This window comes from Pongo abelii, chromosome 4, assembly GCF_028885655.2.
Source record: "Pongo abelii isolate AG06213 chromosome 4, NHGRI_mPonAbe1-v2.0_pri, whole genome shotgun sequence".
In the NCBI taxonomy this organism is placed as follows: Eukaryota; Metazoa; Chordata; class Mammalia; order Primates; family Hominidae; genus Pongo; species Pongo abelii.
Window position 1 is genome coordinate 127,472,985 of NC_071989.2, and position 17,160 is coordinate 127,490,144.

The following is a 17,160-nucleotide window of genomic DNA, read 5'->3' on the forward strand; positions in this document are numbered from 1 at the left end:
TCTCCAGGCTTTTGTAAGTCTTGAATGCATACTCTCCTTTCCATCCACATAGTTTAGGCCCTCAGCATCTGTATTAGTTTTCTACTATTGCCATAGCAAATGATCACAAATTTAGGGGTTTAAAATAACACAAATGTATTACTTTACAGTTCTGTAGGCCATAAATCAGTATTAGTCTCACCAGGATAAAATTAAGGTGTCAGTAGAGCTCAATTACTTTCTGAAGACTCTAAGGGAGGATGCATTTCCTTGCTCATTTGGGTTATTGGCAGAATTCAGTTTCTGCTGTTGTAGGACTGTGGAAGAAATGCAAGTCTAGACCAGAAAAAGAAAGTGAATTTTTTGTTGGCTGTCAGCTAAGGTCCTTTCCCAGCTCCTGGAGGCTATCCACAGTCCTTCGTTCATGGTTCAGGTTGAGTCCCTCTCACACTTTGTATCTCTTTGACCCACTCTTCTTCCATTTTAGGGGATTCATGTGATTAGATTGGGCTTACTGAAATAATCCAGGATAATCCCCCATCTCAATGGCATCAATCTTAATCACACCTGCAAAATTTCTTTATTCTTTTTCCATGACCGAATGAGAAGGTAACACCTGCAAAAATTCTTTTGCCATATAAGATAACATATTTACAGGTTCCAGGGATTAAGAAGTGGACCTCTATCTGTAACTCTACTAATTCTGCCTACTGAAGTATTTCACCCTGACATATTTCAATATTTCCTAAGCAAGTTTCTTGGTTCTGGGATCTTCTATGTTTCCAGATTAAACTTTCTAGAACCACACCTGACATATCTCCTGTGCTTAAAACCCTTTTGGCTTCCTACCAATCAAAGGTCAAATTAATGTTGTTTAGTTTCTATAGGAAAACAGCCCTTGAGTTTGGTCCTGTTTTACTGTTTTAGCTTCATTCCGGCCACCATTCCACTTCTCCTCCATCCTTATTCAGGCTTAAAAAATTTACTGTGATTCTTCTTCACTTATAAGCTGCCTTTGAAGCTCCCATTTCTTCTTCCAAACCCAGCTCAGACATCACCTACTCCAAGAAGATCTCCCTGACGCCCTTCCCCAAAGTTATAACCACAGGACAAGGTCCTCTTTTAAAAACCTCCGTACCTTGTGTATGTTTCTATCTTTTGCATTAAACCCAAATGTGTTGTGATTTTGTCTATTTCACCTATCAAGAGTTTACTTTCCTCTCTCCAAGCCAAACTCGGCCATTTCCCAAACGTGTAACTTTCTTTGGGAAGGCTATTTACTTCACGATGTCTCCCTTTCCCTTTGTAAAACAGGGACAGCGACAGGATCTATATCACAGATTGTTGTGAGGGGTAGAACGGTGACCTACACATATTAAGTTTCACTAGTAGTATTAATATTCCCAGCCTTCTGCGCCCCGCTGCCATGTAGTAGGTGCTTAATGGATGTTTATTGTATGGATGGATTCATCGTACTCCCACGAAGGTCCCTCGCCCTTGAAAATGGCTACCCCGGGCCAGGGCTCCTCAACAGACTGAAGATACAGATTCTATTCCATCCTGGCGGTCTCGGGTGGTCCCTGAGGAGGGCAAGCCTGCCGCTCCACAGGCAAGGACAGTCACAGCTAAGTCCGCGGGGGGCGGCAGAGAGCGAGGGCTTACCGGGAGCCAATGAGTCTTTAACTCCAAGCGGAAGCCCTGCATTCTCCGCCAATGGAAACCAGGAATCGGGAGCGCGTCAGCTATCGTCGGGTAGACTTAAGGCCCGCAGAAATGAAAAGCAAAAGAGCAGGCGGAATTTAGGGGCTTTCACGGATCATCCTCATAATAGTCAATAATGATGGCAGCAGACACTAACATTCACGCGTTCTTGTTAAGTGCAAGGCACAATGCAAATGTGTATGGCCCCATTTAACCATCTCAACACACTACGAGGTTGGCGTCTCATTTTTACAACGGAAGAAACTGAGAGGCTCAGGAATACCGTATCCTCTGCATATCTCCCAAGCGGGTCCTGTTCTCCAGCGCCCAGCGATCTGGGCCTCGCGGTCCGAGTCTGGCTCCCAGGCCGCCGCCCAGCCCTTCTCCGCGCTCTCCTGCGCCTGGGCCACTTCCGACCCCTGCTGTCCCGTCCCCTAGCTCCTCCTCTCCCACTCCGCCCCGCCACGCCCCGCCGCAGCCGCTCGGCTCCTCCTTCCCTGCACGCTCCGCCCCCGACCTCCCGGCTCCTCCCCGGCCTGCCCGCCACACCCCTGGTCCCTCCTGCAAGTTCCGCCCCTGGCCTCTGGCTCCTTTTCTCCCGCCGGCTCTAACCCGCGCTTAGCTAAGGTCCGCGGGAGCCCGCGAGCCACCGAGAGAGTAGAGAACTCGGCGCCGCCAAACAGCCCAGCTCGCGCCTCAGCGTCCCGGCGCCGTCGCGCCACTCCTCCGAGTAAGTGGCTCCTGGGCGCGCCCGTCCCGCGCACACCCCCGCGCGCCTCTCCCGCCGCTGGGCTGCGGGCTGCTCTCGGGGAGCGCCTCCGGCTCAGAGAGTTTCTGAAGCGAGTGTGAGTGTGAGTGGGTGCGTTTGAACAACTTGTGTAGGTGGGTGTGCGTACGAGTGTGTGCAGGAGCGCACAGCCTCGGAAACTCCCCGTAATTTTACTCAGTTCCAGTGCCGCACTGAGGATCCAAAACCCCTTTTAGGAACCCTTACCTATTCAGGGCGACCTCTTAACCACCTCCTGCCGTGAGGCTCATTCCTTTCCTCCCTTTGTAACTGGGTTCCCGCTATTTGTCACGTCCTACTGTAACCGCACATACTGGCGAAAGCACTGCCCGGGTTATCAGGGTGCCCCAGATTGCAGACTGAGATGCTGGACTGAGATTGTAATCCAACCTTGCATTGTAAAACGGGCAGAGACCAGAACCCTGCTTTGAGATCATTCGGTGGAGACTTCCTTTGAGGAAGAAAGTGTGTGTGTGTGTGTGTACATGACTGCACATGTGGCACTGGAGCCCTCAGCACCTGCTGCAAAGACACCTGATGAGCGCCCAGGCTCCTCGGACTCCGCGCGACTGATAGGCACGTTCAAGACCAGGCTGACCCAACAGGCTCAGGCACCTTGAATATGTTTATTGCTTCAGTGACACTGTATTTCTAAACCAACAGATTTTCTAAAACACAGAAGCTCTATGTAGAAAAAGTAGTATACCTAGAGGAATCATGGTAGGAATCAAACAGTAGTTCAGTGCCCAGTGTTGAAACAAGAAAATCCTTGGATTGCTTAAGACTGATAATTCCGTCCCTACATAATTATTTTTATGGGGGGAGGTGGGGGTCAGTACTCCCTCAATGCAGGACATATTTCTACATTTAAAAAATTAATTGGAAGCTTTGCTATCATAACAGCAGTATTGTACAAATAGTTTCTTCATCTATAAAATGATTGCCTGGTTGCTGGGGTCCTATCTAATTTTAATAGTCTCTCTGAGTTCTACATTTCAGTTTATTCTTGCTACTTTCTTGCTATGAAAGTAAAATATTCTCCTACTTCCTTGATAATAATCCATTTAAGAAATGTTCAAAATCACATTCTGAGTAGAAATTATTCTTTGAGGGTAAGGATAACAAAGCTGTGTGGCCAAAGGAAATTACCAAAAAGGGTAGGCTTTAAGAAGCCATTGTGCATTGGCACATGAAAGGTGAGAGTTGATAAATCACTGTAAGTGCTGCTTATCGCAGCCGATATTTTTATCCTGGTTTGAATCCTGTGTTACACAGAAGTGTTTCCACACTGTTTTAACTAAGGAAACATTATACTTTGCAGTGTAAACATATGACTCCATCTCTCTTTAAGGAAAGAAATAATTATCACGTTTAATTAAACACTTAGACACATTTATTGCCACCGTCTAATTAGATCTGTCATGAGGAGTTAAGTCAGCAAGCTATGGTTGTTGTTGTTTTTAGAGACAGGGTCTCGCTATGTTGTCCAAGGTGGTCTTGAACTCCTGGGCTGAAGTGATCCTCCTGCCTCAGCCTACTGAGTAACTGGGACTACAGGGGCCCACAAGTAATTGTTAATATTCTAGCTAGTAACACAATTTGCTTTTTTGCAGATTTTTCGGATGCCTTTTCTCCTCCATACCATTAATTGCCTCCGGCATTCACTGCCCACCTTTTGAGTTCTTGCTTGTAATCTGAGTAAATAAAGTTTAGGGAAGTAGACTACCACCTACTCCTCTGTAAAATATGAATCCCTTAGATATTGAATGTGTTGTGTTAAGCTCTTTGGATTGACATATGTAGACTTTATAAAACATTATATTAATCTAGATTATGTGATGATTTAAGAATCATTAATAAATCAATGAATAAAGCAAGGTTCTACCAAAAGCATAGTGATCCTGCACAAATGGGCCTTTTAAACACTTTCTTTAAGGGCAACTTTTACTCCGTGTACCTTTTGTTCCAGTGTGTTTAAACTCACCAAGAAAAGTTGGTGTGAGTTGAGAAATCTCATGTTTGTTGTCTCTTAATTTTCTATTTCAGACTATATTGCTAGACATAGTCTTTGTTTACGTGTTGAGCTGTCGTGAGGACAGGCTGTCCTGGGATCCTAAAGAGAATAGCAGAAACCTGGGGGTGAACACACTGCAGAGGCCAGGAACAGAGTATTTTGTGAGGCTGGTTCTTTGCAATTCTCATTCTGTTGAAATGGAGGAAAGGGTGTGTGGAGAGGAATGATTGCATCCAAACAGTACTGATTAGGAAATGCTGAGTTGGGGGAGGAGTGGATTTCTATGTGACTAATGGCTTGGAGAACTTCACAGAGGTGATCTTTAAAATTGAGTCTGCCACAGTGCCAGGCACTGCAGAGGTCTCATATTTAATTGATCCAATTAATCCTCTTCTGCAGGAGATAGCCCAATGTGGTAGTAACATCCTTCCTGGAGATTTCATTCATTCTCAGAATTGAGCTTTGCTCTACATCATGTAGAATGATCCATTCCCCACTCCCTCCATTTATGCCTGATAGCAGTTGAAGGGATTGAACATGGGATAACCTCCAGGAGACAGGGGAGAAGCAGTGATGATAAATAAGGGCCACCTGCTTTTTCACAGAGGGGAAGGGCATAGGGGCTATTTACAATCCCAGTGCCAGGGGCATTGACTTTGGCAATGGCGACATGCACAGGGGCCAACCTGGATAACAAAGTGGACAATTTCCCCTGCTTTGGCATTCTCGGGGATCTCTGGCTCTGATACAGAAGTTAAGGGAAGGAATTGTGTGGTGCCAGATTAATTTTTATCACCTCACCCCTCCTCACACTGCCCACATCCTGCCTTTAATACCAAATGCACACAGCAAGAACTCAACAAACACTGAAAAGGCCCTCGTAACACCCAACCTTTATGTTTCCCTCTAGCTAAGAATTTTCTTCCCTTACTCTTGTCTCTGGTTTTGATGACCGTGGCCCTGGAGTCTGAGCCAACTGCAGTTCCTAGGCTTCTATACTTCAGTTGTGCTGCCCAGTAGCTGAAAATGAATGATTTGTAGAGGGTAAAAAACAAAAACAAAAACAGAGAACCATGTGGCAAAATGTAAAGGAGGTCAGTTCATTTTTAGCCTACATTTTGGCCTAAAGAGGAGGAAATGAGCTACAAATGGAGGGTAGATAATTCTAGAATGGCAGAGCCAAGGGGTATCTTGGAAACCACCTGGATTATGGCCTTACACCATATGGTTGCTATTCCTCAACTTTGGAGGTGTCCACCTCCTTAGTCCAACTTGCAGGAGGAGAGCACCATTCATTCACACAGCAGGCATTTATTGAGCTCCTGCTATCTGCCTGGTACAGTACACCCTTCTCATGTTTACATGAAATCCTTGGGATTTGGGAAGGCAGGTAACTTGCGTAAAGATGTCTGTTGATAAGGAGTCCCTGAAGGTAAGTTGCTAGTGGCAAAAATGGGTTTGGAATTCTCTTGTGTTTCACAAGAACAGTAGAATGATATTCAAAATATTTGTCTTTCTCAGCAATAAGAAACTCAAAAGAAGCACATTTCTGCCAACATCTGTTTCAAATAACCAGTAGTATTACTGAAACAAACCTGATTTCATAGGATTTTGTTTTACATCAAACATAAGTTACCTGAGAATTGTTTGAAAATGTCACAGGCTCAGCAATAATCAAATAATACCCAGCCCATCCTTTTAGAGAGCAGTTGTTTTTTCTCTGGAAGCAAGTGTTTATGGTTCAGAACTAAGGTAGCTGAGGTTCAGAACCAGCTGCAAAGCTGGGTGTGTGTCAAATAGGTTGTTTTCCTAGACTTGCCCTTTTCCGTATAGGACAAGGGGGATTAAAAACCAACATGGTGATGTTTCTGTCAAGGTGACTGGGGGCTAGATGTACAGATCTTTTCCACTAAAAACATAAAAACAAGGGTTGCGGGGAGGTGGTCACAGGAATGAGACTCCAGGCTAACTCGTAAACACCTCTGGGTTAGTTTCTTTAATAACAGAGAATGGAATTAAGTTCAAAATTCCACTTGTAGTTCCTTAAACATCGGGAATAAAGATGACTTTAGTCAAGAAGTAGTTGGTCCAAATGACTTTGCTGGAATCAGCAGCTCATGTCTCAGCCCCTGCTGGCTGTGTGGCTTTGGACAATCTACTTAGCTCTCTGAGCCTGTTTCTTCACCAGAGTAAAAACTGGGGATAGTATTTACGTTATAGGATTGTTGTGCAGATTAAGCCAGATGTTCCTCTCCTGTGTCGGTGTGCAGAAGGCACCCATTAAGTGGAGGACTTAGTTAGATTGGCCAACTAGGTCTCATTCCAGTAAGTGTTAGTCCTGAGCCACAGTGCAATAGAGAGGGAAAGTAGTAACTTGTGTCACATGTGATTTTAGCATGAATTCTTTTTTCCTTTAACGATGCCAGAGGAGCCCAGAGAATGGGGTGAATGTAGCACAACTTCAATGATTGCCAGCTGCAGGGTCACATGATTATATAAGGGAAATGTCACCGCTGCTGCCAAAGATAAGTGAGCCAGAGCAGGGCATTGGAGTTTTATGTGCCTGAGAACGAAGAAGAGCCATAGTACCCATTAAGCTTCTCTGCATGAGGGAAGCTTTCAAAAGACCTGTTACAGTTAAATTGTGAGCAGTGGGTTGGCCTTTCACAACTCCCATGTTTAAAACAGGTAGTGAATGAAACCAGATTATTTAAGACAGACAGCTGCCCTTGGTGTTGCAAAGGGAATCCGGCTGGCATGTCTTCAGGGGAAGTTGCATGAGGTCCGGGAGGCCCAGGGCAGGGACCGCATCTGCAGGATTAGGCACCAGGGCAAGGTCTTTTGGGAACACAGTACTCAGCAAGGCACACAGTAGACTCTTGGATATTTTAAAGGAGCCAAAAAGTAAGCAGCAGCTCACTCAGTCAATACCCTCTCTAAGCCTGGCTCTTACTCCTTCAACCCAAATTCATTTAGCTCAAGCCTTCCTCATTCCCAACTCTTATTTATTACTCTTATTTATCATTTGTTTAACAAAATGAGGTTTTTGTTTGTTTGTTTGGTTTTACAACATGGCTGTCAACAAAAATAGGGGAGACAGAGATTGTGGTGTGTGCTATGTAGACCTAACTACACTCATCTTTCCTGTCCTGAGCTCTCTTCTGACTGTGTTCAGACCCTCACACACATGCAGACACGAAAAAAAAATGCCACAGTCTTCTGAGAAAAAAATGCATGGACAGTGTTGGCAACAGTGCAAGTTTCAGAACAAACTTGGGCCACGTAAATTTGTGGGAAGTAAGTCCAGTACCTCATTCTGTCATTCTGTGGTCAGGAAACTACTCTTTTATTTTTCCTTCTTCACTCTTCAAAGGGTTGAGATTGTTTTCTGGAAAATGGCAGGTGTTTGGTTAAATACTGTTTTGCTACACTTGAAGGGCAGAGCAGTCCTCACTTAGTGATGGAATTCCTTTTGCCTTGAGGCAGAATTAGGCTGCTAGTGACTCATGAAGTATACCTGGAAGAGGTGAGTGAACTCAGGCCTTCCCAACATCCGGTGATGACCTCTGTTTGCACACATGTAGCCACTTTGCTCCTTTGTTTTTATGAGCTGGAATGACTGATAGTGCCTGAAGGAACAGCTGCTATTACTTTTCAGGGTAAGAGACCCTGTGTAAATAGGGAGCCTCCTGAAGAAGCAAGGATTCCCTGCCCTGTGTACCTGTGGTGCTTATCACCTCCCTGGCAGGGCAGCTCTGCCCAGGTGGGGTAGTTTGAGAACATCATTATCTGGGCAGCCACAAAATTGATACACCAATGAAACTTTGAACTTATCCAATGTGCTGTATTTTAGGGCTCATCTGGGACTATAGCTCGGGACTTGACTGTTAAGTCAGAATCACCAGTGAAGCTTGATGCAAATTGAGAACCCCTAGCCTGGGAGACTTATGTGACTCATTTTCCTGTCTTGTTCTAGAAGGAAGCTTATTCAGGCAGCAGCTAGCTGTAGGGATTTTTTTTTTAATTTTTAATTTTTTTTGGCAGTGGAAAGAGCTCTTGAAAGTACAGAGTGGCTTTAAAGTTTAAAGAAGATTAAAATGAACACAACATATAAAATAAACACAACATATAAAATGAACACCTATGTTACCCATCTTAAGAAATAACAAAGTTGTTTTTATAGGTCTTCACTGGGTGGAAAAATATTAACAAGCAACCAGGTCAAGAACAAAAAATAACAACCAAAACAATTAGTGGTGTCCCACAAATAGATCCAGAAATTGAAGGCCATGAAACAGAGACATTGGAGAGTCTGCCCAGTGTTCATTAGTTGAAAATCTAGACTTTGAGTCACCAACAATGCTGACATCATAAATCCAGTATGCCAGCTGACTTAAGGATAACTCAGGTGGTTTGTAGATACTGAACTGGGATGGGCATCCTTATTTCAACAGCTGTGCATGTTTGGAAGAGCCCAGGCCCAACTCAAGACTCAGAGTTGCCAAGCGGACCGTTTCCCCTAACCCAGGCCTGTTTCCTGTCCTGAGGTCCTGGTACCTCCAGGAATCTATTCTGTTCTCAGAGTGTCCCTCTCATTTTGTAATGGTAGAAAATGAGAAAATGAAAAACAGACCATTTTTTTCTTTGAAGCCATGTTCTGTAACTTCCTCCCTCTTCTTTTGCATTTTGGGTTTTGCCAGTACTTGAGACTTCCCTATTTCTGAATTTTAGTCAGTTTTTAATTTATTCTAATAGGGGCCACGGAAATTATGAATAATAAAGATCTGCTACTGATGATAACATAGTATTAATTTTAGTAGAATGACGGCTTTTTTTTCCCCCTCTAGATTTAAATATTTGAACAGAGAATAACAGATATGAAACTGACTAATTCAGGTCTGGCCTCTGCCTTCCTCTGTAGTCAGGCATCCCCCAGGTTTGCTGCCCTGGAGTTGAGCACACCAGGGCCTTTCAGCCTTACCATTAGGGAAATGAGGCAGATAGAGGAAGTTGGGCAGTGACTTGTGGAGACAGGTGGCAAGGGCAGAGGATTAACCACCCAAGCCCAATAAGCATATCCACACTGAATTTTACCCTTTAATCAGTCTTTCGTAAGTTATGTTTTTTTTTCTTTTTTTTTTTTTTTTTTGAGATGGAGTCTTGCTCTGTCTCCCAGGCTGAAGTGCAGTGGTGCAAACTTGGCTCACTGCAACCTCTACATCCTGGGTTCAAGCGATGCTCCTACCTCGGCCTCCCAAGTAGCTGGGATTACAGGCAAAGACCACAACGCCTGGCTAATTTTTGTATTTTTAGTAGAGACAGAGTTTCACCATGTTGGCCAGGCTGGTCTCGAACTCCTGACCTCAAGTGATCCACCTGCTTTGGCCTCCCAAAGTGTTGGGATTACAGGCTTGAGCCACCGCACCTGGCCTGTAAGTTCTGTTTTTTTTATGGTTGCCTTTAGTGATGATAGTGTTCTATATAAGTGTATTAGTTTTTAAGGGCTGCCGTAACAAAATACCACAGACTGGTGGCTTAAACAACAGAAATTTATATTCTCACAGTTCTGTAGACTGGAAGTTCAAGATCAAGACGTCAACAGGTTTGATTTCCCTGAGGCCTCCCTCCTTGCCTTTCAGATGGCCACATTTCTGCTGTATTCTCATAAGAACATTTCTCTGTGCACATCCCTGGTGTCTCTCCCTCTTCATAGAGTGCCAGTCATATTAGATTAGGGTCCCACCCTTATGATCTTATTTAACCTTAATTCTTTTTTAAAGGCTGTCTCCGAACACTGCCATACTAGAGATCAGGGTTTCAGTATATGAATTTGGGTGGTACATTGCAGTCTATAACAATCGCCTTTATAAAGGATATTAGTTGTCCTCCTTTACACAGGGAGGATCTTTTCAGGACCTCCAGTCTATGCCTGAAACTGCACACAGTACTGAACCCTATATAAGCTATATTTTTTCCTATACATATGTACCTATGATAAAATTTAATTTATATTTTAAGCACAGTAAGAGATTAACCATAATACCAAATAATAAAATGGAACAATTATAACAATATATTGTAATAAGAGTTATATAAAAAGGATCTTTCTGTCTTTACTTTCTCTCAAAATATCTTGTATACTGCACTCACCTGTTTTCAGACTGCATGGTCTGTGGTCACACTGCAACTGTGGAAACCGAGACCATAGATACAGGGGACTACTGAGGAGACCACACCGTTTGTGTTGTGATTGTCATATGCTTTATTTCTATATCTATGTATAATCCCCACAAATTATAGTTATTTTTTTCTTTAAACAATGATCTTTTGAAGAAATTGAAACGGGAGAAGAATACCCATTTACTGTGTGTGGGGCTTTTGATTTTTTAGTGTAGACTAAAGTTTCCATCAGGGATTTTTTTTTTTGTCCTTCAGCCTGAAGAATAAAAATTTTTAATATTATAGCTCACATCTACTGGCCACAGATCCTCTCAGCTTGTTGTTTGTGTGCACACCTGGCGTCTGTGTGTCCAACTCTCCTCTTATAAGGACACCAATCAAATTGGATTGGGGACCACCTTAAGACTAATTTTAACTGAGTCACCTCTTTAAAGATTCTATTTCCAAATGCAGTTGCTTTCTGAGATATTGGGAGTTAAGGCTTCAGCATATGAACTTTTTGGTGTTTCTTAGTCTGTTTGTACTGCTGTAACAAAATATCTGAGACTGGGTAATTTGTAAAGAACAGAAATTTATTTTCCACAGTTCTGGAGGCTGGGAATTCAAGATTAGGGCACCCACAGATTCAGTGTCTGGCGAGGGCAGCTCTGGGCTTCCAAGGTGGTGCTTTCTTGCTGTGTCCTCACATGGTAGATGAGATGGGAGGTGGAGTGGCAAAAGGCACTGGGGTACACCTTTCAACATCTTTTGTAAGAGCACTAATCCATTCATAAGGGTGGAGCCCTTATGACTTAATCACTTCTAACCACCTCTTAATACCACCACCTTGGGGTTTAGGTTTCAACATATGAATTTTGAGGGGAGATACACCTTCAAACCATAGCAGGAGGGACACAATTCAGATCATAACAATCAGGATGTTTTAGGCTGCAGTTAAGCGAATGCCAATGAACAGTGATTTGAATAGTAGACATTAAATTGTCTTATATGAAGGGCAGTCTGGGATTGGGTAGATTCAGGATTGGATCCTTGGCTAAACAGTGTCGTCAGGGACCAGTTCTATCTATTCTCATCCTTAGCATGTTACATTTTTATCTGCAGACTTGCCGCTTTGTGGGCGGAAAATAGCTTTCTCAGCAACAGGTATCACGGGTGCCTACCAACCTCTTTTTAAGACAGGGAGAGGGAGAGCGCGTGTGTGTGTGTGTGTGTGTGTGTGTGTATGTGTGTGTGTGTGAAGGGTGGACACAGAGGGCAGCAATAAATTGCTTCTCTTGTAGTGTCTATCCCTTTTCATCCGGGAGTAAAATCTTTCCTGGAGCCTCTTTAGGCCTCATTGGCTAGAACTGAGTCACAGCCTTAAGGGAAGCTGTGAAAGTGAGTATTGGGCAGTGAGGGAGAACCTCTATTGTGGGAGGTTGGCTGTGCCCATAGGGGAAGGGGAGGGGCATGGTTACAGGGTGGACAAGAAGCATCTGTACTAATCCCGGGCTCCCGTTCCCTAAAGGCCAGTTACAGCCATCAGTATTCCTGATACTAATAATCCCAGGTTTCATTGGAGTTAAAACTAACCACCCATGTTGGTAGTTGGGAAGGGAAAACCAAATAATAATATGGAAGGTGTTGAAAATCACATATACTTAATTACTACTAGCAGTGACTTTTTCTTATTCTTTTTCATTTTAAAACTGACTGGAAGTATCTTGAAGCAGTGATTTTTTAGTGTTAAAGGTCATGGGTTTATAAAACAGCACTACTTACTTTGGGGAAAGCATCCTACATTCCAGCCAGAAAGGTATCCATCATATAGAGAGTTCCTTAATTTTCCGGAAATGTTTACCATCCCAGTAATCATGGCAAACACTTATTGAGTACGTAGGGTCGGCCAGCAGGCACTGTGCCGAGTGCTTTATACACATTATTTAATTTCATCTTCAGGAGGGATCTATGAGAAAGATACTATTGTTAATCCTTGTTTGCAGATAAGGAATTGAGGTTTAAGGAGGTTAAGTAACATGCTGTGAGTGCCTGGCCACGCTGGGATTTACACTCTGGCAGCTTAGCTGCCCTCCCATACTTGTGCTACAGGGTGTTACTCTTCAATAATACTGCCACAAACACCCTCCTTTTCTGTGAACTCTCAAAGGCTGTTACCTCTCCAACCAGTCTGGTTCTGCTACAAAGCTTGTCTCCATGTTTCATTCTTCACATTTTGTTGTTTTTAATAGTAGAAGAATGAACCATGGGGGTGTGCAGAGCTGGTCACACCATACCTCATGGAGTGTGAGATGTGTCATCTTGTATTTGTGAGAACCCAATGCCCGACTGTTCATTGCAATTCTGGTAGATATCTAAGAGGTTATTTTGTTATTTTATTTTATTTATTTATTATATGTGTTTGTTAGAGATAGGGTCTTGCTCTGTTGCCCAGGCTGGAGTGCAATGGCTATTCACAGGCACAATCATAGCACACTACAACCTCAAACTCTTGGCCTCAAGCAGTTCTCTCGCCTCAACCTTTTGTGTAGCTGGGACTACGGGTGCATGCCACCACACCCAACTCTAGGAAGTCATTTTGAATTGAGATTGCTCTTGAGGTATTTTGGAGCATGTCATTTGTTATATGCTTTTAAAAATAATTTAAAGTGTTATAAGGCAAATTTTAATTACACAATGTAGATTCAGTTATTTACCTTCAAAGTGAAAAGTTCATTGAAACAGAGTTCGTAAGATGCTGGTTCCTGTCTGATTTATTACTGGGTCCCTACACTTTTCCACCTAGCACTGAGAGACACCTTGCAGTTTTTTCCGTCAGTTGGCTACTGTGCTGATATGCCTAGATTTTCTTAATGCTTTTTAAATACTTTTATTGTAAAATAAAACATAAGTATCCAAAATCCACACAAAACAAATGTACACAACTTAGTGAATTATTATAAAGCAAACACTCATATATATCACTAGCATTTAGGTCAAGAAATAGAACTTTGCCAGAGTGACCAAAATTTTACATCCCATCCTGATCACATTTCCCTCTGTTCCTCTAAAAGTAAATGCCATCCTGACTTTTATAGTAATTACTTCCTTGCATCTCTTTATGGTTTTATTACCCAGATGAGCAGCCTGACCCACTGAGTTTTAGTCTTACCCATTAAAAAAAAAAAAAAAGGATGTTTAAGTCTCTTTTAATCTACAGATCCCTCTACCAGAGTCTCCTTCCTTTAAATTTTTTTTTATTTGTTGCAGGACCTGGGCTGTTTAATTTTGTAGAGTTTCCCACAGTGTTGATAACAAGAAAGATTCACACTCATGGTACAGTTTAACTTACTACTTTGCCCTCTGTTTCCTGTATCTGGGTCCAGAGACTTGATCAGATTCAGGTCTGATCCCTTTGGCAAGATTACAGATGGTGGTGTATTCTTTCACTGGGAGACACATGGGGTCTGGTTTTTCCACTCTTTTGATGTTAGCAGCTGTTGATCCTCAATGTCTCAATCTGTTAATTCAGTGGGGGCAATTGCAGAATGGTGATACTCTATCATTTTGATTTTATTTATTAGCTGGAATAATTTTATAAGGATAGACGCCTTTTCAATCTGTTATTTGATTGCCCAGTGGTACAATTCACATAGGAAAGGGATGATAAATGCTTGATTCTTTCCTTTGATTTACTCAGTTTTCAGGAATTGATTTCATGTCATTCTCAGAAGATCACTGATTAGGTTTTTTTTAATTGTTATGAGCTCATGGAATTAAATCTATTTTATAGGTTTTAGTCTATTGAAATTTTAGTTTTTACTGAGACTCAAATTGTCCCATCTTTGACCAATGGGAGCCTCTTCAGTTGGCCCCTAAGTCCTCATGACCTGACCTTAGTATTCTTGTTAGTTTCCTGCTCTTTGCTTTGTTAAGGTGATCCATGCTTGTCTTGTACATTTCTTGCCTATATCTGGAGTCAACAATTTTCCCAAGAAACCCTGGTTTTTTTTTTTTAGCGAGAAATGGTATTTCAAGACTATAATCCAGACACTGGGAATCCTCATTCACTGGAATGGTTAGTATTTATAGGCCTTTCCTTGGTCAGAGCTGGGAAACACACACACACACACACACACACACACTCTCACACTTACATGCAAACATAAATACTCATATAAAGATAAAATACTTTGTGAGTTCATGCTATTTCCAATTCAAGTTCAAGACTATAGGGTTTCTGTTTAACCTCTTATATATTACATTTTTATTCCTTTTCTTCCACACTTAGAATCCTGGTTTTTTGGTCACAAGGAAAATAGACTATTGTGTAATTACGTATTTGATTACCCCATATTACACACAAATTGTCTCCAAATAATGACATTAATAGTACCATTACCAGCTATGATTACTGAAAACAATAAAAATAATTTCTTTGGCATATGCCATACTAATTCTTCCCCACGTTAAAAAAATGGTTTAGTACTACTGCATCATCAGATCTTATTATTGTTATATATTAAAATATCTCCCTTTTAATACTCATTTAGTCTTATTTGTACAGGTTGTTGTATATATCATGCTTATCACTTGTCCTCATATCAGTGTCTCTAGACATTTTGATTGAAGCTCTTTCTCTAGTAGATTTAATAGGAGGGGATCATGGGAACAATATTCCCTAATTTCAAGTTGATAAAACTTGGTCTGTGACCTTTATAATTAAGGGTCACTGTTGTCTGATATAAAATCCTTGGCTCACATTTTCTTTCCTTGAGAATCTTAAATATGTCACTCCATTTTCTTCTGACGTAAACTATTGTTGTCCAAAAGAGTCTGATGATGATGATCTCAATGTTTTCCCGCTATACGAGCTACTCTTTTAGCACTTTTCAGAGTATCAACTATATATCATTTCATTCAGTCAACAGAGTATGAGCATTCCAGTACTTTAACTAGTGAGCTGTTATGTTACCAAATCTGAGTGTGTGACTTGGTCAACCCTGGTCCCAGATAATCTCTTTCTGCTCTTGACCCAGAATAAGCCACTTACTCTCAGTAACTGTAGGTTTTTTATCTTTGTAACCTCTGCTGGACCTTGTAAAGAGTACAGAGTTAACACTAAATATATACTTGTTTATGAAATAAATGCTGTGGAAGGATGTGGGCTTTTTTCTTTTTCTTATTAGCCTGTTGGGAACTGTCCCATCCCTTTGCCTCTTTTCCTCTGATCTGGTGAGGCTTTGCCTTTGTGCTCCTTGAGACAGGCCCTTCCCCTGAGCAGAAGGTATGTGGGTGCAGCACCCATTGGTTCTGGGTTGTCCCATGGATTCAGTGTCAGATTTTCAGACTGTGTTCTTGTTGTATTGCGTTTTCAGTACTAGCACGTCGGGAACTCCTGGCGCACAGAGTATCTGACCCCACAGTAAGGCCACTGTGGTCCCCATGCCTGCTTGCCCTTTTCTTTGTCTACACCCTGATCTATTCTTTCCTGGGTTTCACAGCCTAGGCCCCTGGCATGTGGGGCATAGGCCCCAGCCTCTCTGTGACCTTCGTTTTCTGACCACTGCATCAGTGGGTGCCAGGGATTCCACCTGCCCAGACAGGCCCTTTCTTCCTTCCTGCCATTTCCTTTCTTGACTGATCTTTTTGGTCTTTATTTCTTGCCCATCAGAACCTTTTGCAGGGCACTACAAAATGAGACCCTTGGCCAAGATGTGACCCAGATGCATTTTGCTCAATTTATACACTGTGTTCAGCTTTTAAAATTTACATCTCACTTAGTGGGGCATTTGTGCCAGTTTGGCCAAAGTCTCTGCTGCTCCCTATTGTGTTCCTCCTGGTCGGTCATGCATTTCATTTATCTGCCTGGCTTCTAGAGACAGGTGAGTTGGTGGCCTCTGAACTTTGTTATTTCTTGTTTATCAAAGCATTCACCATATGGTGATGACCTTGGGCTGCCCTGTTTTATTCATGGCCTACACTAGTTCAGCAAGACATTCTTGCCCTGGTTCACTCACCCTGTTAGGTCCTGGCCTGTGAGCCATTCCGACTTTTTCTTTCATCTTCTTGAGTATCCCAATCACATGTAATAATAGGAAAAAAAAAAACAATCTTATGACACTTAGCTTTTAAAAGCATTCATTCTACAAAAACAATAATGAAAATGATCAAGGAGTGATAGGCTAGGCATAGTGGCCCACACCTGAAGTCCCAGCTACTCTGGAGGCTGAGGCGGGAGGATCCCTTGAGCCCAGGAGTTTGAGACCAGCCTGGCAACATAGCAAGGCCCTGTTTGTATTAATTAAAAAAAAGTAATGGAATAATGGTTCTTCCCTGATGGATGTGAATGCTTAGGTGATCTCTTACTGCAGGTATAAAGAAAAAGGGAAACTCTTAGCTTTAGTCACACCAGGGAGAGCTTGCTGTAAGAGAGTCAGTGATATGGAAAAGCTGCCTGTGACTAGAGAAATTGCTCTTACTCCCTCCTTTTCTGTTCCTTGTCAGTGCCCTGAAGTAAGGA

General features: G+C 42.5%; 1 protein-coding gene across 1 annotated transcript in view; it reads left to right on the plus strand.

Moving 5' to 3' along the window:
* Positions 1–2,200: 2,200 nt before the first annotated feature.
* TNFAIP8 (TNF alpha induced protein 8) overlaps positions 2,201–17,160 on the plus strand; it is a 122,963-nt gene continuing 108,003 nt past the window's right edge. Inside the window, exon 1 of the mRNA XM_009240977.4 lies at positions 2,201–2,410. Coding sequence (XP_009239252.1) covers position 2,410 — 1 coding nt within the window. The 5' untranslated portion in view covers positions 2,201–2,409. The remainder of the gene's footprint in view (positions 2,411–17,160) is intronic.